This window comes from Microcaecilia unicolor, chromosome 3 (assembly GCF_901765095.1).
Source record: "Microcaecilia unicolor chromosome 3, aMicUni1.1, whole genome shotgun sequence".
Lineage (NCBI taxonomy): Eukaryota > Metazoa > Chordata > Amphibia > Gymnophiona > Siphonopidae > Microcaecilia > Microcaecilia unicolor.
Window position 1 is genome coordinate 116,864,470 of NC_044033.1, and position 25,751 is coordinate 116,890,220.

Sequence of the window (25,751 nt, forward strand, 5' to 3'; positions counted from 1 at the left end):
GATATGTGGTAATTGAAATCACCCATTATTATACTGTTGCCTAATTTTCCAGCTTTCCTAATTTCTTTTAAGGTTTCTTCATCTGTCTGTTCTTTCTGTCGTGGCAGATGGTAGTACAGCCCTTTCAGAATACTTCTTCCCTTCACACATGGAATTTGTATACATAAGGATTCCATGCTGCTATCTGCTTCAAGTAGAATGTTTATCTTGTTTGACTCAATTCCCTCTAACACATGCCACAACCCCCCCCCCCCCCCCCCAATTTGATCCATGGGACTTGCAAGCCCTAAACATCTTGAACATTCGTAGTAACAAGGCATCTCTGTGCAAAAATATCTTATGTGTTACCTACCATATGAGTAGGATTATATATCTGCTGCACAAAACGTAAACTCTCCATGCCATACAAGAATTGGTTACAAATTTTCTATTCAGCTAAATCTACGTGCATATTAAAATTCCTGCTATTAACAGGGAGCTTAATTGTACTTGCAACAAATTAAGTATGCCCAATGCTCAATGTGAAGTACAGTAATAAAAGTTAAATGACAGTACATATCAATAAATATGAAGAAACAAATATTCAGCCTGCAGCAGTCAGCGTTTTTTTTTTAATGCTGACCACCACAGTCTGATTTATACAGATATTCAGTGTGGGACCTTATCCAGGTACTGACACTAAATATCCATGCATTTGCTGTGTGATAACAGCTCACATGGACCCGTCACAGTGAAACATCAAACAGTTTAAACCAGAAGAAAAGTCTTTATTGTGCTTTCTTATGCAGTTGGATTCATTACATAACTTAAGCCTGTCTGCTCTCTCAGGCAGGCAAGTCAGTTAACATAACTAATCCTTCAGTGTAACCAGAATAAAGGCCTGGTCTCTATTAGACCTGACATTCAAATGTAACAGTGAATTCTACTGGTCTTTGTCCCATGTATATAAAGGCCTATCCTACCTTGCAGGCTGTAGTTCAATCTCCTTCTCAGCAATCCCCCAGCTACAGCAGGCTAGGTTTGAAGGCTTACCTGGCAGGCATAGGAGTATTTCTTCAACTGCCAGGGCCTCCCTGTTCTGTTGCTTCCCTGGGGATTTTAACTCCGTCTAAGTTTGGATCCCACCATCCTGGCTCAACAGGGTAGCTGTGCCTTTTTGAACCATGCCTTCTGTACTTCTAAGGTGACCCTGTGAGGGAGTGTTAATATGGGAGACTGGCAACTTCCTATGCACCCCCTCACTTGCCAACTTCCCTAAGTTATCAGGGTACTAGTGATATTCAGAGCTACTATCCAGATAACTAACCAAACAAGTTAGTACTGCTTTTTGTTCAGTGCTACTTCTTTGGTTACTTCTATACTGTAGGTACTGGCTCTGAATATCATTGGTATCCAGAAAACTTAAGGACTCACCCTGACTCTGCCCCCAGACTGCCCCTACACTAACAAGATAATGATGTGGTGATCTACCTGGATGTTCAGTGGTACTATCCTGGCAAATGCTGCTGAATGTCATGGGTTAATCTGGTCGACAGGACTTATCCAGGTAGGAGCTTCTTCTACCCTGATATGTCTCACTGAATATCAGAAATTAGCACGTTGCTCAAATCCATATTTTAACAAACAAGCAACAACACAGGAAAACCACGCAAGCTTCACAACATAATTCAGATATATAAAATTAATGTGATTAGGGCACCAGAAAGCTGAATAGGCTTGCTCCTCAAATTAAATACATCAGGCTGCAAAGGAAGCAGCCCACTACCTGTATGCTAACAGGACAAAGAAGCTTTTACTCTCTCTCCCAAATAATTGTCTGCATCTCTTCCCTCTTTTTCAAAGCTGTTCCAAAGATTGGTACTAGAGATAGGTTTGCATACAGTCCTGAAGTGGTGTGCATACCAATGTATCAAATTCATATCCATTAATCTGAAAATCAGAGTGGTGTCCATAGAAATTGGATGTAGCTTAATTCTGGCCACAGCAGAAGTAGCAACTAGATTAACTGAAACAAAGATATTTCCAAAATATCCCCGCAGGTGGTTCTTCCTTCCCTGTCAAGTTTACGAATAGCTGTTTATGAAGAAGGAGGTAAATTTATAGGCCATCGGATACTGCCTGTTTCAGCAATTCGGCCAGGTAAGTTAATTGTCATACTGCTATTACGTCTCACTTTTTATATTGAATTTGGAGTACAGAGCTAGAAAATGAAAACACTGTAGAATGCTATCCTGTGCAGCTCAGGTCTATCTTAACTTGGGTTTGTACTTCATTGCACCAGGGTAGAAATATATTAGTACCTGTTGAATGCATCATCTACATTCAAAAAATGAGCACTTTCTCAAAACTGAGTGTTACTGAGTGGCCTAGTGGTTAGAGTGGTGGACTTTGATCCTGGGGAACTGGGTTTGATTCCCACTGCAGGCACAGGCAGCTCCTTGTGACTCTGGGCAAAATCACTTAACCCTCCATTGCCCCAGGTACAAATAAGTACCTAAGCCGCATTGAGCCTGAGTGGGAAAGTGCGGGGTACAAAAAAAAAAAAAAAAAAAACAATATCAGAGTATAGATTTGATGCTGGCACATGTGAAGGACATTTCTAGAAACTAGGCACTAACGTTTACGAGCCCATTGCACACGTAAATGTTTAGAATGCTAACATTTGCACATCTCTACACACTAACGCATGTATATGCAAGTATGACACCTAAGTGCCATTCTGCAAATGCCCACCTAACTTACATGAATGAGCATTGTTGAAAGAGCATCCAAGTCAGAACAGAGACGTTCAGCTCATAATGTTGAAAATGAATGTCCATCTCACATGTATTTTCCAACAATAAATTCGTCAGGATTTCCTGTTTGAAAATACGCGAAATGAACGTCCATTTGCTGAGGACATCCAGCATGAACAGCCATTTTACAAACTAGAGCCTCCAAAGCAGAGGAGTAGCCTGGTGGTTAGTGCAGTGGATTGTAAACCAAGGGACCCAGGTTCAAATCCCACTTTAGTTCTTTTGTTTTGCAATTGTGAGTCCTCTAGGAGTAGAAAAATACACACTGTACCTGAAAGTACACCACTTCAATAGCCTTCAGGCTTGCAGGTGGCTTATATATTTAGGTACAGTATGTATTTTTCTGTTTCTGAAGGGCTCACATTAAAAAATATATAATAAAAGAGTTAAAGTAAGATTTGAACCTGGGTCTCTTGGTTTACAATCCACTACACTAACCACTAAACCAGGTGCGTAGCCAGATCTCAGTTTTGTTTGGGGGGGGGCTGAGCCCAAAGTGGGAGGGGGCACATTTTACCCTGCCTCCCCGTTCTCTGCCCCACATACCTGGGCTGGTGGGGATCCACTAGCCCCACCATAATAGGCCTTCCTTCAGCGCTGTTCGCCGCCGCACTGCCTTCCCTGCTTCCTCCCGCTACGTGCATGCTTGGTTTGCTGGCAGGACTTTGGGACCCCCACCAGCCAAAGCAGCAGATCTTGGGGGGGCCTGAATCCAATTTTGGGAGCCCAGGCCCCCAAGGCCCCCCATGGCTACACCACTGCACTAAACTACTCCTCAGGCCTTGCTTCCTGCTTTGCTAAGAATGCCTGTAATATCTGAAGTTGTCAGAGAGTCTGGTATCCTCTTTCAGTTTCACTTTCAGGTGAGAGGGAGGGGGACAGCAATCATTTGGGGATTAAGGAGGTTGTCATGCCTTAATCCCTTCAATGATCAGCTGCTCAATTAGAGCAACTTTTTGTACCCTAGTTGTGACTGAAGCAGAGCTAACTAAGGACATCATTCTTTTTAGGGTTAGACAGTTCTTCCCATTCAGTAATCACTGTTTGAAATCCTGATTTTATGCTCTCCCTAGTCCCGCCCAAAACACACCCGTAACTTGTCCCCTTGATATTTGGATGTTCTGCAGTGTTGGACAATTTGGACATTACAAGCACATGGACGTCCATTTTGGCATCTTGAGACATCCATATGCTTAGAAAATAAGCTCCATATCATACACGGGGCAGAGAACGGGCAGGACATGGAAGGGATCCCACTTATGCACTTAAGATATTGAATAGTCTCATGTTATGTGTGTCCCTGCCGCACTTAGGCACTCACACATATAGCAGCTCTATGGGTACTATAACTATGGGCACCTAAATGTTAGGTGTGAAAATACTGGATTATGCTAGTACTCTGTAACAGAACCTGTGTGCCTAGGTTCCGTTACAGAAGAGGCTCCTGCCACACGAACTTGGGGCACCTAAATGGAAGAGCCCAGTTGTAGAATTGCCTCCTTCCCCCCTCCCCCACCCTATACATCTGATAAGTTTATACTTGAAATACTGCTCTGGTAGCATTTATCACAGTCTCACAAGAATTACTGGTATTCTTGGTCCTCATCTTTCATAGCCAATTATTCCAGAAATGTGAAAGCAAATATTAGATAGCATATGGAGAAGAATTTACATATTCAGGTAACGACTTGGAGAATGTCCATACTATTTTACAAGAGGTGCTTCCAGATGTAGAACATTTTGCAAAATAAATGCAGGACTACACATTTAAGTCCCTCCATGCAGAGAGGGAGCAATGATTTTAGAAAGTTGCACGTGGGGGGAAAATGTAGAAATCCCCCCCCCCACACACACACATACATGCACACATATACATGGGAACAGCTCTCACAAATTACTGCTCTCATTGTAGAGGGCTCGATCCTAGCACTGGTGACCCTCCTCAGCATGATCCGTCTACCCCCCCCCCCCCCCCAACACACACAAACACATATGGTCAGACAACCTTCCCACCGCAGCACCAGCCTTCACAGTAGAAACCTCCCTGATGGCCACAACCGCCTCTGGCAGACCTTTTCTCCTCATGCCACAACTTCCGCTAATGCAGCCCCCCACCCCACGATCACCCTACCAATTCATGAATGTCCTCCACTTGGCTACAGTCCCCAACCATGTGGCAACCTTCCCACAAGGACACCCCGCCTCCTTCAGGCAGCAACCCACCTCATGGCAGCTCCCTGATGTCCCTTGAGGGAAGAAACAATGCCCGATTGCTCCTGTGACAATGATCCCAGATCTCATATTAGATGCTGAGACCTGTAGAGGTAGTATCATGGTATTACCACCAGGGATTAAGCGTCTATGAGGTCTTGGCATAACACAGGTATACAAATCACATCTGTGTAAACTAATCTTCAAAAGAATACTGCCCAGGTTTCTCTTCAAAAATGATTTAACCTGAAGCATACATGTAAGAGAGTGCACATAATCTTCACCTGCTATTTGTGCAGGGAGCTTAGCTGGAGCAAAAAATAAAAGCTTGTATGCATGTTGTTTAGTCTGTGACCTAGGTACACTCATGAGAAAGCCTCTTTTTAACCTGTGTTATGAAAGTCTGCACAAACAGCAGGAACAAATTATACACAGCCCTTGTATATAATATTACTGTATTCACCTTCAGGGCAGAAGTGACCGAGGATTAATCCTGCCCCACTAGACCCCCAGGCATGGCCTTGTAAGTGTGGGGAGGGGTCAGAAGTATGGTAACTCCCACAGGGTGTTTAGATTGGTGGGCACAATTTATTTCACATTTTTATCATTGGATAGGGGTAGGGGGAGAGGTGATCTGCCCCTTTAAAAGATGGTAGTCTTGGGGTGGGGCCCTGCTATCCTGTGTTGCTGCAGCTGAGAATGCATAAAAGTTCCAGCCACAGCAGCACAAAGAAAATGTATACAGTTTAGTAAATCCCACAAGACGTTTCCTGGGTTAAAATGGTTCCATTTTGCTGTGGATTTCTAAATAGTCCCCACAATGCTTTCTCTCATGTACAGGTTCAATGTAAAACTATTTGCAGAAATACACAATTCCACCTCTAGCTTCCCAATTATCTTTCCTAAAGTATGAAGGTACATATTAAAGAAAATCAGAGACAAAATAGATCCTTGAGGCACCCGAGATCTTGAAGCTAGTTTCTTCAATGATTGGGTCTCCATAGCGTCTTGTATTGGAGATTTAAAAAAAAAAAAACGATTGAAACAACCTTTTCAGTGAACCTCCAATAGCCATGGTCTCTGATCTCTCTAAAATCATCCCATGGTAAACTATATCAGATAGTGCTGATAGATCAAGGAAGATATCCTGATCTTCCCCAATCTAGCAACAATGTCAAGTCATCCAACAGAGACACTAACACTTTCTCTTTATTTGGAATGAAACCCGGAATAAGCTGAATTTGGCCCTCATTACTCAGTAATGCTCTTGACCTGCCAGTCTGGCCTTGTTTCTCTTACTTACTATACTAATCATATTTGGCAGGGTATCACTACATCTGTTTGAGGAATGAGAAGAATCTGCCTTTAATGTTACCAGCTATCTTCGTGCTTATAGAAGTTAAGGACTATGTTCCAGATACTTTTGCAGGTATGTTTTCATTTATTTTGAAGCAAATTACAGACTCAAGGTGAGGAGTGTGGTAGCCGTGTTAGTCCACTCTTAAGGTTATCAATAGAAATCAAACAAAATAAAACATGGAAAAGGAAATAAGATGATACCTTTTTTATTGGACATAACTTAATACATTTCTTGATTAGCTTTCGAAGGTTGCACTTCTTCGTCAGATCGGAAATAAGCAAATGTGCTCAAGGTGAAAATAATACTTGTTGTGTTAATAATCTCCACACCCCATTTCAATTGTGTGTTGGAAGATGACCGGACAAATCATGAGGATGATCACGATCTCTCTGGAATATACATGTGTAACCCAGGTCTCACCAGTGGCGTAGCCACAGGTGGGCCTGGCTGGGCCAGGGCCCACCCACTTAGGGCTCAGGCCCATCCAACAGTAGCACATGGTAATGAAAATGCTGCTCTCCACAATACTGGCACCTTCGCATGCTCAGTTTTCAGCGCATGCCTGCTGCAGACTACCAAGGTGGAGACTGGAGAGAAGCATTTTCCCATCAGCTGAGATATTTTTTTGGTGTGGGGGTGGGGCAGAGAACATTTGGTGCCCTCCCACTTCTTGCCTAGGCCCACCCAAAATCTGCTGTCTGGCTACGCCCCTGGGTCTCACTCACCGCCACTAGCTCAGTTCACCTTGGGGCTCAGATACCCCCCCCCCCCCCCCACCAGTGAACCCATGCCACAGGGATACGTTTTTCTTTTTCTCTTTCACAGTCTCTCCAACTCGCACAGTTACAAATGTCTCCATCTGAACTTGGGTGTGGGACAGGGCCGGAATAGAAATCCAAAAAGTGATGGGAAATTAAGTGGAGCTTCTCAGTAGTACTCAGCCAGTCAGGGGATCAAGTGTCCTCACTCCCAAGACCATGTACCACAACCTAAGCCACTTCTCCGAAATTTCCAATAAGAATCTTAATTATGTACATACTAGCCGTTGAGCCCGTTAAAACGGGCTGGTGGTTTGCCACCTCGCCCCCCTCCACCCGGCCTGTCTCTTTGCTATTCAACTTACATCTCCGCAGCAGCAGGCAGAGATCAGCTGAGGTCCCGTCGGCCTTCCTTCTCTGCCTGTGTCCCGCCCTCGTGTGACGTTACGTCAGCGAGGGCGGGTCACAGGCAGGGAAGGAAGGCCAACGGCAGCTCAGCTGATCTCCCTGTTGTGGAGATGTAAGTTGAATAGCGAAGAGACGGCCGGGTGGAGGGGTGGCGGCAGCGGCGACTCCGGTGGGGGGGTACCAGTGGTGGCAACCTTGGGGGGGGGGGGTAGCGGTGGCGACCTCGGTGGTTCCCTCCCCTTTGCGCAGTTTCCTTCTCTGTCCCGACCCCCCCCATCATCACGTATTGACGCGGGGGCGGGACAGACAGGGAAGTCTCTACTGCGCATTTGCGAGTGAGTGAGTACGGCCACTCGCCGTTTATATGTTTGATTCACAGCTTCCCCTGTCCTTTACCCATCAATTAATAATCCAAGGCTGCCTCTGATAGTCCTGATCACAGTGCGGTTCTTCAGGCACAGACCCTTTTGGCTGTCCCCCTTCCAGTGATTCACTTCTCAGAGCTGCACCTTGGCCTTGAACAGGCTTCTTTCACTCTGGTTCTTGCCTCCAAGCTAGGTTCCCCTTACCCACCTGAAGAACCACACTCCTTAAATGCTGCGGTTAGGGGCATCAACTACTCCTTAATTCAGCCTTGGTTTATTCTGCCTTTCCAGGATTCCCCTCTCTTCCAAGTGTCCCTGCAGGGGTAAAGGCAACCAAAGACCCTGTGCATTGCACAACACCTACATTTATTATCTTTCAAACACCTCCTCCCCATGTCACTCATTTCCTCAAACAATTTCTTTCTGCAACTTATTTCCTAAAACACACCTCCAGAGCTGGATCACAGTCCACCCATTGAGCTCACTCACCCCCCCCCCCCCCCCCCCCCCCCGAAACTCTGGAGAGTTCTTGCATGTTCTGATTAGTAATCCCCATTTCAATGGGGTATTGCATGTGTAAAATTAATGCCACAGTAAATGGAGGACTCACTTTAGAAATTCTCCATATCATAACAGGAAAGTGAGGAAAGGATCGGAAAGCCAACAGACAAAGAAAGCCATTAAGGAATCAGTTATCTATCCAAACACTGTTGAATCCAGTGTTGTACAAATGGCCTCCATGGTAGCTTCATGGAATCCAAAGAGATTTGCTGTGACTTTTCTCTGTATCCTTTCCAGATTTTACAGACATTTTCATGCTCATCTAAATGTGTAAGAAGTGAAAATAACAATAGATTAAAACCCATATGTTTGTAGAAAGGTATCTAGATTTAACCATTTTTACAAAGCACATACAAAACCCAGAGGCTGATGTAAATGCATGTGCCCAACCGATGGCAGTTAGATGTGTAAATGCCAGTATTCTATAATATCACATCAAATTTCTGGAAACGCCCTCACCCACCCAGGCCCCTCCCATGTGTGCACCGTCCTTGAAGTTCTGTACTCTGGAATTTGAACATGCAAATTACAGAATAGTGACTAAGTGCAGTGACATAATGCCAATTAGCACCAATTATGGTTTATCACCCTCCTATATGCAACACCTAATTGATTTACCTTCACAAAATACAATGAAAACATCTAGACAATACCTCACGCTCCATTATCCAAACTGCAAAGCTCTTTCTGCTGACACCACGCCTCCCAATTCAGGTTGTTGCCATTCCCTGCCCCCTTACCTTCCTTTGTCTGCTCCTCCCTAGTCCTGTCACTGTCCTGTTCCTGTATGCCTGGACCTGGTTATCGTCTTAACGCAATCACCTGGGTCAAGTCACACAGGAGCAGGAGAGAGATAGACTGAGGGGGCAGAACCTTCTCCCTGCCTCCGGAAGCGCTGGGCCTCTCTTGGAGGCCAGGCCTGGGTAATCTGGCCCCTCCCCCCCTCTTGGCAACCCTGCTCCTGAGAACCAGGTAAGGGCAATGTAGTGCAGAGGACTAGCTTCTCACCGCACTCTCCAAGCTGTAACTTCGGGTAATGCCCCAACTCTACCCCCAGATTGCCCTGGCACTGTCCAGACAGCACCACAGTGGTTAGAGCGGATTCAGCAATACTGCCTTGTTAAATTCTGCTGAATATTCCCTCCTGATTCACTTAGCATGATTTAACTGGGTAGAAGCCTTTCCTGCCTGGTTAAAATTGTTTTGAATATCAGGCTCTATGATTTTTTATTTGTTGTTGTTGGGGTTTTTTTTTGCATTTCATAACTCTAATGTGCAGTTAAGTTTTCTTATTTTCTTTGGGGTACTTTTACTGAGCTGTGGTAAAAAAAGTGCCCCCTTACGTGAGTTTTTCCCGTGCTCTAAGTTCATTTTTACCATAGCAAAAAAAGTGGCCGATTTTCTAATGTCCTATTAATGGCCATGCACTGTTACTATTAGTGTGCAACTATTAAAAAGAATTGCTTCATAAGCATTTACCGACACCTATTTTGTAAACAGAAAGGGCTTACGTGGTAATTCTGCGCTAACTAGTTAACATGCAGTAATGTAGCTGCACTGAGAAGTGCAGGAAAGCCCCCTCCCTGACCCCCCCCCCCCCCCAGACATGCCCCCTCCAACAAAAATTTTTAAATATTTTTAGTGTGCTATTAGCGAACGCAGATTTGGAAGTTACCGCAGGACGCCTGAGTGTCTTCCATGGTAAACATTTTAAGCTGCAATAAGCGTACACAGGCACTTACAGCAGCTTAGTAAAAGAGCCCCTTTAACATCTAAATTTGGGATTGTAATGATTCAAGTAGAGATTTTTTTCACATACGAACAAGAAAGACAAGTCTTTATGGTCATATTGTATATTAAAGTATTTTTGCTTAATTTTTAGATGTAATTGAAGCATTATCTAACCCAATAAAATATGTAAATCTAATGGAGCAAAGAGCTAGACAGCTGGTGGCGCTGACACTGGAAGATGAAGAAGAACCGAAAAAAGAGGTAGAGAATAATTTCATCTTTTCCAGTATGAGTTATTAAGAATTTAGTTAAGATTAAAGCATCTTGAATTTGGAACATTGAAGACAAAGGTGATTTCTCAGCTACCCTACTCAGCTATGTTTTACAAACCTTTAGTCGAGGAGTGAGTTGATCTTTTCCATTTTCATTCAGTTATAATCTTTCTGCAAAGAGCAACAGCAGTGGTACTATTTGTAATTGAGATGTTATTGATGTGTCGGTAAGACAACTTTATGCTGTTCTTTCCATGCTCACCACTAAGAGGGTCATTTTATAAACTATATTCATGCATAAACCCCGGATTCTATATATTGTGTCTAGCATTCCGTGCCAAAATCTAAGCCTATTCTATAATAATGCGTGTAACTTAATTGGCTTATCAGCATTTTTAACAGCACTTAGCTAGCAATAATGAGCACTAATTGACAATAATTAGAATTTACGCGTATAACTCGCTAAGCTTGCTTGTTGTATTCTGTAATGCAGAGCGCCTAAGGTGTGTGGTTATGGGTGGGGAAATGCACGCTTTCAGGCTTATTTTCGAAAGAGAAGGACGCCCATCTTTCGACACAAATCGCAAGATGGGCATTCTTCTCAAAGGGTCGCTCAAATCGATATAATGGAAAGCCGATTTTGGGCATCCTCAACTGCTTTCTATCGCGGGGACGACCAAAGTTCCTGGGGGCGTGTCGGAGGCGTAGCGAAGGTGGGACATGGGTGTGCCTAACACATGGGCGTCCTCGACCCCCAAAAAAGGGCGTCCCTGACGAACACTTGGATGACTTTACCTGATCCTTTTTTTTCTTAAGACCAAGCCACAAAAAGGTGCTCAAAATGGCCAGATGATGACCGGAGGGAATCGGGAATGGCTTCCCGTTTCTCCTGCAGTGGTCACTAATCCCCTCCCACCCTCAAAAATTTTTTTTTAAATATTTTTGCCACCCTCAAATATCATACCCAGCTCCATGACCCTGGAGCAGTTTTAGTGGGGGCATGCCCATCCCCCCCTACCTGTTACACTTGTGGTAAATGTGAGCCCTTCAAAACCCACCAGAAACCCACTGCACCCACATGTAGGTGCCCTCCTTCACCCCTAAGGGCTATGGTAGTGGTGTACAGTTGTGGGCAGTGGGTTTTAGGGGGGTTTAGGGGGGCTCAGCACACAAGGTAAGGGAGCTATTCACCTGGGAGCAATTTCTGAAGTCCACTGCAGTGCCCCCTAGAATGCCCGGTTGGTGTCTTGGCATGTCAGGGGGACCAGTGCACTACGAATGCTGGCTCCTCCCACAACCAAATGGCTTGGATTTGGTCGTTTCTGAGATGGGCGTCCTCGGTTTCCATTATTGCCGAAAATCGTGGACAACCATCTCTAAGGACGACCATCTCTAAGGACGACCTAAATTTCGCAATTTGGGCGTCCCCGACCATATTATCAAAACGAAAGATGGACGCCCATCTTGTTCGATAATACGGGTTTTCCCACCCCTTCGCTGGGGCATCCTGCGAGGACGTCCTCAGGAAAACCTGGGCGCCCCTTTCGATTATGCCCCTCAAGGTGGGCATTCCAAAATTGACACACACTGTTATAGAACATTCCCTTCTGCGCCTAAATCTATATGCTGGTATTTATGCCACATTTCCCTAGGTATAAATGGATGCGCGTAGTTCTAGGTGCTGGGATATCAACTAAGCGTATTCTATGTGCCGTGCCTAAATCTAGGTGCCGCTTACAGAATACACTTAGGTGGAAATTTATTCCTCGTGAATTTTTCAGGCACCATATATAGAATCTAGCCCAAAATGCTGATATATGCATGGAAATGGGTTCTTATGAAATTAAGCCGCCCGTAAAGTTGTACATAGTGCAAGCTGTTGTGTATTTGTATAATAGGCATACTCAGAGGCAGAGTTCGTGTGGAGTGTGCATGGAGTCATGGAGTGAGCCCCCTGAGTCATTGAAACATGGAAGCAACTCCACCACTACAAGGCGGTGTCCCTTCGGAGGGGTGAATCCATTTTAAAAGGCAACGTGTTTCTAAAAGCACCCACACAAATTTACAACTGCTTCAAAGCAGGAAAAGATTTTCCATATAAGTCTATATAAAGTTTATAACATATGCACATATCTTGCAACTCTGGTCCAGCACTCCCAACCTCCACCCCCAGTGACACCCATACGTATAGCATATAAAAGATGGTGCCGTGTGTCTGCTGTATGTGTGTATATACTCAGATAATTATAAAAGTGTCAGTTTCAGTGTATAAAACATTGTTTTATGTTTTTTTAAGTTTGTTTATTTATTTGTGACATTTATATCCCACATTATTCCAAACAAATTTGAGTTCAATGTGGCTTACGATAAACAGTATAGGATACATAACAAAGAATAATGCAAAGGAAATTAATCTGTTGTAAGAACTCAATTTTACAATACAGTATCATAAACATACTTGGAAAGCTATGGGTGTTTAACATTTAGAAGATCTGTTGTGAACGAGAAATTGTACATGAAGCAAAGAGAAGGTTAGTGGTAACTAGAGTAGTAACCAATTCAAGTAATAATTAGTTGTTTGAGATATTGTTGTTCTTTGTGAGGGTTTATTTGAATAGGAACAATTTGAGGATTTTGCAGAATCTAGTATATTCCTCTATATTTAGTATATTCTATATATTCCTGTATATTAGTACAGTCTCAATTATCCGATGTAAACGAGACCGACCCGTTGTCAGATAAGTGAAAAGTCAGATAATACGGAAAACAATGCAGAAGCAAAGGTATAGCGTTCCCGATTTTCAAAAATTGTTCTAATACAAAGATTGTTAATAGAAATAAAGGTGATGACATCACTGGGGGGTCTGCCGGATTTGCTGGATGGTCGGATTAGCAAAGGTCGGATAATCGAGACTGTACTGTATTAAGAAAAACTGTTAAGCATGCCAGCTGCAGATCTCGGTGAAGATAGTTCTCAGTTATAAGGGAGTGACTTTGCACCATATCTCAAATCTCAGGCAGCCATCGAGACCTTCCAAGATCAACCATAAAGCTACACTACAAATATTAATAGCTCTTTAAATGTTATTATACCGAAACTTGTCTTCATAACATAGGTTGAATCTGGAGACACACCAGCAGAGGCACATCATGAGGCCAGACCTGCACCAGCTGAAAATGGAGTAAACCATACCACCACACTGACCCCTAAACCACTGACTCAGTCTGCCCACCCTCAGCCAGCTCCAGGTAAGGGCAGGAATTTAGTGAAGGTGAGAATATCTGTAATCTGTTTGTTAAGAGGGATATACCAACAATTCAAAAGACAACAATAAGATAACAAGAAGAATAATTCTCTGTGACGGGGGGGGGGGGGGGGTGTAGATATCTTCATAGTCATTCAAAAACTTGCATATTGTTAATAAATACAGTGGGTTGATCAAACTTAAAAATAACACATTTATTACACCCTTTATATAAATCTAGCTGATGCTTATTACTACTACTACTACTATTTAGCATTTCTATAGAGCTACAAGGCGTACGCAGCGCTGCACAAACATAGAAGAAAGACAGTCCCTGCTCAAAGAGCTTACAATCTAATAGACAAAAAAAAAAGTCCATGCTTATGAGACTTCCTTCAGAGATAAAAAGTGTTGTTCAAATATAATAACTTATAACATGATATTTAATCCACTTCACAATGATTATATTACATTTTAAGGCAAGTGGTCTATATACCATATACGTCATCCTTTAGCGAACATTCATGTGAACAGAATGAGTGCATAAAGGAGAAAAGCAACACAGCAATTAACATTAATGCACGTGCAACTTGGTTACTGTATCAATTTCATAATTATTACACAGCTGATACTCCAATAAAGGTCAGATTGAATATCCTATCTAAAGTCAATGGATAAAGTTTTCTGATGAACTTTAAGGGGGGAAGTTAACACCATGGAATACAATTAAGATGTGTTATTTTACTGTTAATCCCAGTTATTAGTACCTAGGTCTCATTGTATAAAATAAGACCAGTGCTAAAACAGCATGAGTTGTGGTAAAATAACTCATCTTAACAGTAGCCCAAGTAGATAACTTCCCTACCCCCTCCCAACCTACTAGTTGACCAATAAGTAACTTTGACCAGTGCTGCCTGGCCAAAATTTGTGCCTTGGAAATGCCTCCAGTGCCTTCTTCTTTATGTCCAGCTAAATTTTGTGCTGGCTACAATTTGCCCACACATAATTAAGTATTTTATTGATTCTTAATTATAGATTTTGTTATTTTATTATACATGTTTTTATGTTAGCTGCCTAGAATTGTGAGAGAGTGCAGTTTATAATTTTTTAAAGTAAATAAGTAAATTAGGCAGTCAGCAGAAAGGTAGAAGGATATCAACCCCTAATGGTCATCCTAGGATAAATCTAGGACCTCATATTTAGTGGCTTCTTCTCAGGTAAAAGCCTCTCACTAGGGCCATACCTGGAGCTTCAGCAGCATTGAAAGGGATAATGCCACCAAAAATCATCTTTGACTGCCTCAGCTATTCAGATAAGTTCTGGCACTACATCCCAGAACTTATCTGGGTAGCAGCGATATTCATACTGGCAGTGACATTGTCTATAGCTAACCATATCATTTGAATTGTGGTAGCAACTGCACTAAATATTGTGAAATTTAAAACTTCTAGTGATAATGTTTGTGCACATCACCAGGTGATTTGAGCTTGCCCACGATCATAAAGAGCAGTAGTGAGATTTGAACCGGGTTTGTCTGGTTCACAATCACAGGCTACTCCTTCATTCATTGCTTGTCATTTTGAGATAAATGAGTGCCTTCATGGTTACTAGTGACAAAGTGGAATACAGTAAGCCCTGGCATATTATGTACAAAGGCAAAACAGCAAGTAAAGGTGTCTGATTCCAGAGTGGCTTCCAGTAAATGTGATTCTTACAAATAACAGAGAAAGAAAGAGGTAAGTCTGAATAAAGAAGTTGGATATAATGTAGAGCTGGGGCACAAACTGAAGGTTCTAAAGGTGGGTGTAATGTTTATTGTACAGTTGAAGACTCCAGGGCTGGCCTCATGGCTGAATAGCAGAGCTGTACAGTGACCAACTGAAAGAGTTCTTACGGGATACAAGTGCGTCCACAAGGTGGCAGCAGTCCTCCATAGAAAAATACACAAAAATAAATTCTTTTTTTAGTTTACTAATTCCAATCTCTGTACTTACCGGTACTCATTTGCTACAGAGAGACAACCTTATTCAAAACTGAGGCTCAAATCCCTGTGAAACTGAGTCATGGAATTGGTAAGAGTGATTCTCTGTCAGATAATTTTTGGATACCAACTTCTCCAGAGAAAAAAAGTCTGAACTGTATTTTCCTAAATCCTAAATCCCATATCCTATTTTGTCTTTCCATCAAGATAGTGCTTTTAAAAAAGGCATTGGGGCAAATGTACTGCACTCTCGGAAACAGAATCACAGAGCACTGCTCTTCCCTTCAAACGCATACACGCAAACACGCATGCACATATATGAACTGCTTCAAGGTCTCTTTTTCATAAAGTACATTTCACTTACTTGTAGAGGGCTTTATATAACTGGTTCCCTGGATTAATAAGGGGGGAAACAGCTATTTGCAACCTATTTTATGAAGACACATAGGGATAGATTCAGTAAATGGTACCCAAATGTGGACGCTGGAAAAAATCGGTGCTCAGCATGATAGAATAGGGTGTATTACCAATTGCCATGACTAAAGTAAGGCACCAAAACTTATGCCCGCTGAAACCAAGTGTAACTCCTGGTGCACAAGTTCAACACACATCTACCCCAATTCTGTAACACTGCACAACTTTTGGGAATGCCCTTGACCCATCCATGCCCCTCCCGTGGCCATGCCCCTTTTGGGTTGCACATGGAGTACAGAAAGGGGATGGGATTTGATATACTGCCTTTCTGTGGATACAATCATACATTTATGATACAATATACATTTGATATACTGCCTTTCTGTGGATACAATATACATTTATATACAGGTACTTATTTTATACCTGGGGCAATGGAGGGTTAAGTGACCTTTCCAGAATCACCACAAGGAGCTGCAGTGGGAATTTAACTAAGTTCCTCAGGTTCTCAGGCCACTGCGATGGGGATGGGATTTGATATACTGCCTTTCTGTGGATACAATATACATTTATATACAGGTACTTATTTTATACCTGGGGCAATGGAGGGTTAAGTGACCTTTCCAGAATCACCACAAGGAGCTGCAGTGGGAATTTAACTAAGTTCCTCAGGTTCTCAGGCCACTGCGAGAAAATATAGGCATGGTGCTTTATAGAATCACTCATAAGCAGTTGCGTGTGCAAATCCTAATTGGTGCCGATTAACATCAATAACTGATTGTTCATTAACCAATTAAGTTGTGTGCACATCTTAGGATCGTGCCCAAATTTTGGCATGTAATTTGGGTGACCTTTATAGAATCTGGGGGATAGCACCTGTGTCTTTATAAAATACTTGTACAAGCACTGCAAAGATCACAGGTTGAACAATATGCACATATTGTAACACCCCATTGAGCATATTTTATAAAATATGTGCATAAATTATGACTCTACCCAGTGTATGCCTACACTGAAATGTTCTGCCCAGTGTGCGGCAAAGGCCAAAAAAGCAAACAGGATGCTAGGAATCATTAGGAAAGGGATGGCAAATAAGACAAGAATATTATAATACCACTGTATCGCTCCATGTGCGACCTCACCTTAAGTATTGCATTCAGTTCTGGTCACTGTATCTCAAAAAAGATATAGCGGAATTAGAAAAGGTTCAAAGAAGAGCAACCAAAATGATAAAGGGGATGGATCTCCTCCCATATGAGGAAGGCTTAAGAGGTTATCCTGCTTATAATCGAAATAGAAAAACACCTATATTGTGACCCAAATCGGGAGATAGACGTTTATCTCACAAAAATGAATAAAGCGGTATAATCGAAAGCCGAATTTGGACGTTTTCAACTGTACTCCATCGCGGATGCGGACAAAGTTGATGGGGGCGTGTCGAAGGCGTGGTGAAGGCGGAACTGGGGCGTGGTAATCTGCCGATCAGAGATGGGCGCCTTTCGCCGATAATGGAACAAAAATATGCGTTTTTAGCGAGAATTTAGGGCACTTTTCCTGGACCCTGTTTTTCCATGAATAAGGCCCCCAAAAGTGCCCTAAATGACCAGATGACCACTGGAGGGAATCGGGGATGACCTCCCCTGACTCCCCCAGTGGTCACAAACCCCCTCCCACCACAAAATATGCCGTTTCACAACTTTTTATTTTCACCCTCAAATGTCATACCCACCTCCCTGGCAGCAGTATGCAGGTCACTGGAGCAGTGGACTTCAGGCAGGTGGACCCAGGCTCATTCCCCCCCCCCCCCACCTGTTACACTTGTGCTGGTAAATGGGAGCCCTCCAAACCGCCCCCAAAACCCACTGTACCCACGTGTAGGTGCCCCCCTTCACCCCTTAGGGCTATAGTAATGGTGTAGACTTCTGGGCAGTGGGTTTTGAGGGGGATTTGGGGGGCTCAACACCCAAGGGAAGGGTGCTATGCACCTGGGAGCTGTTTTACCTTTTTTTTTTTTTTTTGTAAAAGTGCCCCCTAGGGTGCCCGGTTGGTGTCCTGGCATGTGTGGTGGACCGGTGCAGTACGAATCCTGGCCCCTCCCACGAATAAATGTCTTGGAGTTATTCGTTTTTGTGCTGGGCGTTTTTGGTTTCCATTATCGCTGAAAAACAAAAACGCCCAGCTCAAAAAAAGATAAACGTCCATGTTTTTTCGAAAATACGATTCGGTCCGCCCCTTCACGGACCCGTTCTCGGAGATAAACGCCCATGGAGATAGGCGTTTCTGTTCGCCCCTCTATGTCTCTTCAGCTTCAAAAAGAGTCAGCTGAGTAGGGATATGATTGAGGTCTACAATTCCTGAGTGGTGAAGAATGGATAGAAGTGAATCGATTTTTCACTCTTTCAAAAAGTACAAAGACCAGGGGAGACTCAATGAAATTACATGGAAATACATTTAAAACAAATAGGAGGAAATATTTTTTCACTCAAAGAATAGTTAAGCTTTGGAACTTGTTGCCGGAGGATGTGGTATCAGTGGTTAGCATATCTGGGTTTAAAAAAGGTTTAGACAAGTTCCTGGAGGAAAGGTCCATAGTCTGCTATTGAGACAGATATGGGGGAAGCCACTACTTACCCTGGGTTTGCTGCTATTTGGGTTTCTGCCAACTACTTGTGACCATGGGTGGACAAGCCTTTTTTTATGTGTTCTTATGTTCTTGCCAACATACTAAGTTTATGCATGGGGCAATTGTATAAGAGGCATTATGCATGTGTATATACATGCAAAAATGACCATAAAATGACTCCTAGAATGAAATAGTGCTTTTGATACGTTATTCTACAGCTGTTGAAAATATGTTTTCTACACTTTCATGGTTTATTAAATAATTTTTCCCTAAAGACATTACATGTTTTTCTGCTATACTGATCTGATTGCCATTTTCAAAATGATTTTCCAGAGTTATAAAGGGACGGAAAAGCAGATTGTTTTTCCTTACGAACATCTTGCTTGTTCTTAATAAGAGTAAATACAATTCTCTTTACATTTAGGCTCTGTGAAAGCTCCTGCTAAAACTGAGGACCTCATTCAGAGTATTTTAACAGGTAATAAAATATGTGTATGTGAAAATGCTACTTCGACTCCAAAATGTGTCTCATGTCATGGTAACTATAATATATTTGGGGCTGAAAGTATCCAGGTGTGGATTATTAGCAGCGATAGTCAGCCTCTTTAAATGTAGACTGCAATATTTTAGCTAATTCCCCTGATATTCAAAAGCATTTAACTGGCCAGGATTGGTTACAAACCCCATTGGCGATACTCAAGTGGGGATAGCCATCTATTTCCTGTTGAATATTGCCGGTTAGCAGCTAGCAGATAGTCAGTTATATCAGCTACTATAACTGGCTGTCTGCTGTTTTTCAGCCCCACTTTAGCAGCTGTATTTGGTCAAGTGAATATGTAGGATATCTTTGGCCAGATAGAGGATAACTGGCTAAGTATGAATAGCAACATAACCGGTTATGTTCTAACTGGCCAAAAATAAACTGAATTTTCAATGCTGGTCACCAGAAACGGCCTGGCATTGAATATCTGGGTTTAGTGGTGACCACGGGAGTTAGCCAGGCTAACTCCCACAGACTGAATATTGGCCCCAGTATGTATAGAAGTGCTGAATATACTGTATGTATAACTGGTGACCACTGATGACACTATGAAGCAATTCAGTGCAGTGTGCCAAAATATGCAAGGAATGCTGGACGCTATCCTGCTTATTTTCAAAAGAGATCGCCGGTTATCTTCCGACACAAATCGGGAGATGGCTGGCCAACTCCTAAACCCGGCCAAATCGGTATAATTGAAAGCCGATTTTGGCCGGCTCCAACTGCTTTCCGTCGCAGAGCCGGCCAAAGTTAAAGGGGACGTGTCGGCAGGGTACGGAAGGCAGGACAGGGGGGCGTGGTTAAGACATGGCTGGCTTCGTCCAATAATGGAAAAAAGAAGGCCGGCTCTGACGAGCTCTTGGCCAGCTTCACTTGGTCCATTTATTTTTAAAACTGAGCCTCCAAAAAGTGCCCTAACTGACCAGAGGACCACCGGAGAGAATCGGGGATCACCTCCCCTTACTCCCCCAGTGGTCACCAACCCCGTCCCACCCAAAAAAAAATTAAAAATCATTTTTTGCCAGCCTCTATGCCAGCCTGAAATGTCATACCCAGCTCCATGACAGCAGTATGCAGGTCCCTGGAGCAGTTTTTAGTGAGTGCAGTGCACTTCAGGCAGGCGTACCCAGGCCCATCCCCCCCTACCTGTTACACTTGTGGTGGTAAATGGGAGCCCTCCAACCCCCTCCCCCAAAAACCCACTGTACCCACATGTATGTGCCCCCCTTCACCCATAAGGGCTATGGTAGTGGTGTACAGTTGTGGGGAGTAGTTTTGGGGGTGATTTGGGGGGCTCAGCACACAAGGTAAGGGAGGTATGCACCTGGAAACTATTTTTGAAGTCCACTGCAGTGCCCCCTAGGGTGCCCGGTTGGTGTCCTGGCATGTGAGGGGGACCAGTGCACTACAAATGCTGGCTCCTCCCACGACCAAATGCCTTGGATTTGGCCGGGTTTGAGATCGCCGCCATTAGTTTCCATTATTGCTGGAAACCGATGCCGGCCATCTCTAAAGCCAGCCGGCTCCGAACCGTATTATCAAAACGAAAGATAGCCGACTATCTTGCGCTTTACGGGGCCGGCCCCGTTCGATTATGCCCCTCCACGTGTCATATTTAGTAAATGGTACCCAAATGTTTGGTGCCAGTATGATCTATAAAGAGTGTCCTATGCAAAGCACCCTTTACAGAATATTAGTTTAGCACGCTTTGGGTGCGAGTACATATGCCTGCCAAAAGCTGGTGTAAATACTTGTGCCCAGCTAATGACGGAATTTTATTCTGCCTGACTTTCGGAACATTCCAGACCCAGTCATGGCCCTCCCATGGCCATGCCCCCTTATGAGTTGCACATTATCTGGCCAATATTCAGCCCACGGGAGGCAGGCCAACTAAGTGCCGCAATCGATGCTCAGCCCGGATATTCAATGCTGAGCCATTTCTGGTGACCAGCATTGAATATCCATTTTTTTCTGGCTGGCTTAAACTTAACCAGCCAAGTTAATATTCAGGCGCTGACAGTTAAGTTTATAGAGCCCAAAGATAGGATTGTTATTTATGTGGTTTGATTCGGCCATTAAACTTAGCTGGAGAAGTGCTGAAAATTCGCATCTAGCTGGTTATATTGCACTGAATATTGCTGCTCAGCCGGCTAAGTGCTATTTAACCGGCCAGGAGCTGTTCTTGTCGGGGGGGGTGGGGAGAGGGGTATGAAATTTAGGTGCACATGTTCTAGAATAGGGTGTAGGGCAGATCCATGAGTAATTCCTAATTACTGCCAATTAAGTGCTTCTTAACTCCAATAATTGATTGTTAGCACCTAATTCATTTATGCACCGATCTGGATTCTGTGCTCAAATCTGTACAGCATCTGGGGGGTAAGTGCTATTCTATAACCACATCTGGGTGCCCAGATGTGGTTATTGAATAGAGTGTCAGCTGGCATTTCTGCTCCATCATCGAGGTGCGAGCACAGTACGCCTGGTCTGTAACAGGTGTAAATGCACATGTATGAAAGTTGCACTTTAGGATGTAGCAAAACATTCTATAAGTTATGTATGCAAATGTGGGACCTGCCCATACCCCACCCATGTAAACATCCTGTTGAAAATATGCGCTATACGTGTTGCGTATGCAATTTACCCCACATTCTATATAGTGCCTAGAGATCTGCACCGAAATCCAGGTGAATTCTATAGCAGCACACATAATTTAATTGACTTAACAAGCTAATTAGCGTTGACAGCAGCAGCACTTAACAAGCAATAATGAGCACTAATTGGCAATAATTAGAATTTACACTGTGCCTAACTTCTAACATGCACAGACAAAAAGGAGCAGGGTTATAGGCAGGGAAATGGGCATTTTGTGGGCGTTCCAAAATTTACATGCGTAGTTATACAATATGGTCCTCTGCGCCTAAATCTACGCCCTGGGATTTACGCCATGTTTTCGTTGGATGCATGTATTTTTAGGCACTGTGAGATCAACTATGCATATTCTATATATTGTGCCTAAATCTAGGCACCGCTTGTAGAATACACTTAGGCAAAAATGTTTTCCGCGTGGATTTTTTAGGCATCATATAGAATCCCTCCCTTAGGGCACCCAGAACACTTACGCGAGTGAATGTTACATTCACGTGCGTACATCCTAGTATTCTGTAACCTTAGCACACATATGGTGTTTACATTTACATCTAAGATTATAGTGTGAGGAAGGATTTGTGTAAAATCTAAACAAAAGGTATAAGCTACCCACATAGCAGCTGTATATTGTCACTGTATACCAGTGGTGTAGCCACAGGTGGGCCTGGGTGGGCCGGGGGCACCCACTTAGGGCTCAGGCCCACCCAAGAGTAGCACACGTTTAGTGGTAGCTGGTGGGGATCCCAAGCTCAGGCAGCTGAAGACTTCCTCCTGATGGTAACGAAAACACTACTCTCCACGATACCGGCACCTGCGCATGCTCAGTTTTCAGCGCATGCCTGCTGCAGACTGCCAAGGTGGAAAGAAGCATTTTCCCGCCAGCTGAGATATTTTTTGGGTGGTGGTTGCAGGGGGGGGGGAATGAGCACTTGGTGCCCACCCACTTCTTGCCTAGGCTCACCCAAAATCTGTAGTCTGGCTACGCCCCTGCTGTATACTTTCCCCCCGATATTCAAAGCTATTTAACTGGCCAGACATGGCCGCTCACTGATTACATAGCATATCGCTGCCTAACCACTAATATTTGGTGTCAGATAACCAGTTATCTCCACTGAGTGTTGCCGATTAGCGCCTAGCACATAACCGGCTATTTCGCGCAACTTAACTGGTTAGACACCAATACTCAGCACCTAACCGGATAAGTTTAGCAGTCAAATAGGATCACATAAATAGCTGTCCTATCTTTGACCTCTAAAAATTTAACCAGGTAGCGTTGAATATCGGCATAGCTGGTTAACATTTTAGCAGTTTTTAAAAAACCCGGATATTCAATGCTGGTTGCCAGAAATGGCTCGACATTGAAGGGTCCTTTTACTAAGGTGTGCTGAAAAATTACCTGCGCTGGTGTAGATGCATGTATTGGACACGCGCAGGTCCAATTTTTCAGTGTACCTGCAAAAAAAGCCTTTTTTGGCTGAAAATGGATGTGTGGCAAAATAAAAATTGGTACGCATCCATTTTGGGTCTGAGACCATACCACCACCCATTGGCTTAGTCTGAGACCATACCACCACCCATTGGCTTAGTGGTAAGGTCTCACGCATTAACCGGGCGGTAATGGTCTACGTGCTTAGAATGACGATTACCGCCCGTTTTCCGTGCGTGCCAGAAAATAAAAATTATTTTCTGGCGCGCGTAGCGGATGCGCATAAAAAAACAAAATTACTACCCGGACCACACGGTAGCCAGGTGGTAACTCTGAATATCCAGGTTTAACACCAGTGGCGGATGGTAAAAGCGCTACCCACCACTGGCTGAATATCGAGCTCTTTCTTTTCAGTTCCATCTCCACTCTGCTCTAACTGTGCCCCTCCATTATACAGATAGTTCTGAAGTGCTTAGATACACTTTCAGCCCACTGCTCTTTCTCTGGGGGCTGAAAATATACAGATCTTAGAGTTATATGTTCACCTGCAGCTGATGAATATATAACTTTGTTTGAATATTGACCCATAAGCTTGTAGGGAATGAAAACATTTGATGTACCTGAGAGAGTCAGGAAGCCTGCATTCACATCAGGATGCTGCCTATCGCTTGATCTACCTCTGAGCTAGTGCAGATTAGCAAGTAATGCAATTTAAAAGGCCTTAAGGCAGCTTGACTTAATGTACCGCAGCAATACAGACTGAAACAACAACTGATGCTAGCATCACCGTTCCAAAAGACAATTCGAAATCAGAAGATTTTCAGCTCTCTATTACCTGTTCTTGGAGTCAAAATATGGAACTCTACCTATTCCCATCAGAACAGAAAACAAATACCTCAACTTCAGGAAGAGGCTAAAAAAACTTTCTCTTCCCAAAGACTGCCTCATAACAATCCATCATGACTTCTACCTCCTAGTATCATCCATCATTCTTTCTCTAATGTTTCATGCATTAATCCAATGGTCTCTAATATTTCTCAAACCTCACACTAACACTGTTTGCTTTTGTCTCACCTAGAATGCAAACCGCACTGAACCTTGGAAAGGGGATATTAGTGGTATACAAGAATTGATTTGAATTGAATATTTAAGTTGCCTTGAGTTGCATAGTAATAAGATGCAAAACATTCAAATGCACGTAAAGCGCCTCATTACTATGTAAATATGATAATGTGACTTGCAATGTGCACCAGGTGCATGCCACAAATCACATTATGGCCCAGAAAGTACAGTAATATAACACCAGCTATTTTACCACCTAGGAGCGATCTGAAAGGGGCTGCTTCAAATCACCCCAATTCCAGCTGTCCCCCAGATCCAGCCCCTCCAAGTGATCCCTGATCACAGCTGCCCCTAATTTAAGCCCCTCTCAAGACATCCCCATTCAAAGTCCTCTAATTGAAGCATCCATGAAGCTCCCTACTACCCCCCATGGACCCCCCCCCCCCCAGGAGCAATAGCCTCAGGTCCCTTACCTTGTGGTCCAGGGGTTGCTAGGCAGGAGTGATCCCCTTTGCTCCTACCCAGCCGATGCCACATCCAAAATGGCACACATAGTAGCTGGGATCAGGGGATGGGCTTGAATTGGAGGAATTTGAAGCAGCCCTGCAGCCCCTTTTAGATCAGACCTGGGAGCATTGGGCCATGGCTTTGCAGTCTGATGGTCCCAGGCACATAGAATAACGCTGCTTGTTAGATGGCTCACAAGTAGCGCTTATGGTGCTGAGATACCACAGGTTACAGAAACCCATGGTATATCAAGATGTGGTAAAAAAATCACCTTTTACCACACCTTGATAACTTCCCTCATAAGTGGATTTCCCTCCAGATGTTCATTAATCCATTAATGTGATTGTCGTTGTAACATATTGTAAGCCACATTGAGCCTGCAAATAGGTGGGAAAAGGTGAGATACAAATGCAGCAAGCAAATAAATAAATAAATAAATAAATAATGTTCCACCTTGAAAAGACAAGACTTCAGGGAGTGGTTCCACAGTATATATGGTGTCACCCTGACAATCCTATCTTCCCAGGATGATGCCATAAGCACACACTACCCATTAATAAATGACCTCTGTTATTGTTTGTTATAAGGGCTTTTGAAATGCTATTGATGATATGTGATATGTAAGGTAGAAATGCAATATTAAGAAGAAATTTATGATTTGAAAAACAGTTCAAGCAAAATCATTAATACCCTCTTATATTTCCCATCTGATCTCTATTTCATTTGGCGGTGATATTTGCTTGTGAATTTTTGATAGCACTCTCCTTCATAGCCTGACCTATCATTATGAGTCTTACAATTTATGATCCCAGCAGAAAGAAGCCCACTGATAACAGAAAATGTTCCCT

At 43.4% G+C, this 25,751-nt stretch overlaps 1 protein-coding gene across 5 annotated transcripts in view; it reads left to right on the forward strand.

Annotated features, from left to right (window-relative positions):
* The window catches only part of PLCB1 (phospholipase C beta 1), a 1,287,346-nt gene that overhangs the window by 947,057 nt on the left and 314,538 nt on the right, over positions 1 to 25,751 (forward strand). For all 5 annotated transcript variants that reach the window (XR_003941444.1, XM_030196316.1, XM_030196317.1 and 2 more), the window contains 5 exons: positions 2,040 to 2,139; positions 6,331 to 6,435; positions 10,341 to 10,450; positions 13,578 to 13,710; positions 19,149 to 19,202. Coding sequence is in view for 4 of the 5 variants with exons in the window: in XM_030196316.1 (XP_030052176.1) it covers positions 2,040 to 2,139; positions 6,331 to 6,435; positions 10,341 to 10,450; positions 13,578 to 13,710; positions 19,149 to 19,202 (502 nt within the window). In the remaining variant the exon portion in view is untranslated. The remainder of the gene's footprint in view (positions 1 to 2,039; positions 2,140 to 6,330; positions 6,436 to 10,340; positions 10,451 to 13,577; positions 13,711 to 19,148; positions 19,203 to 25,751) is intronic.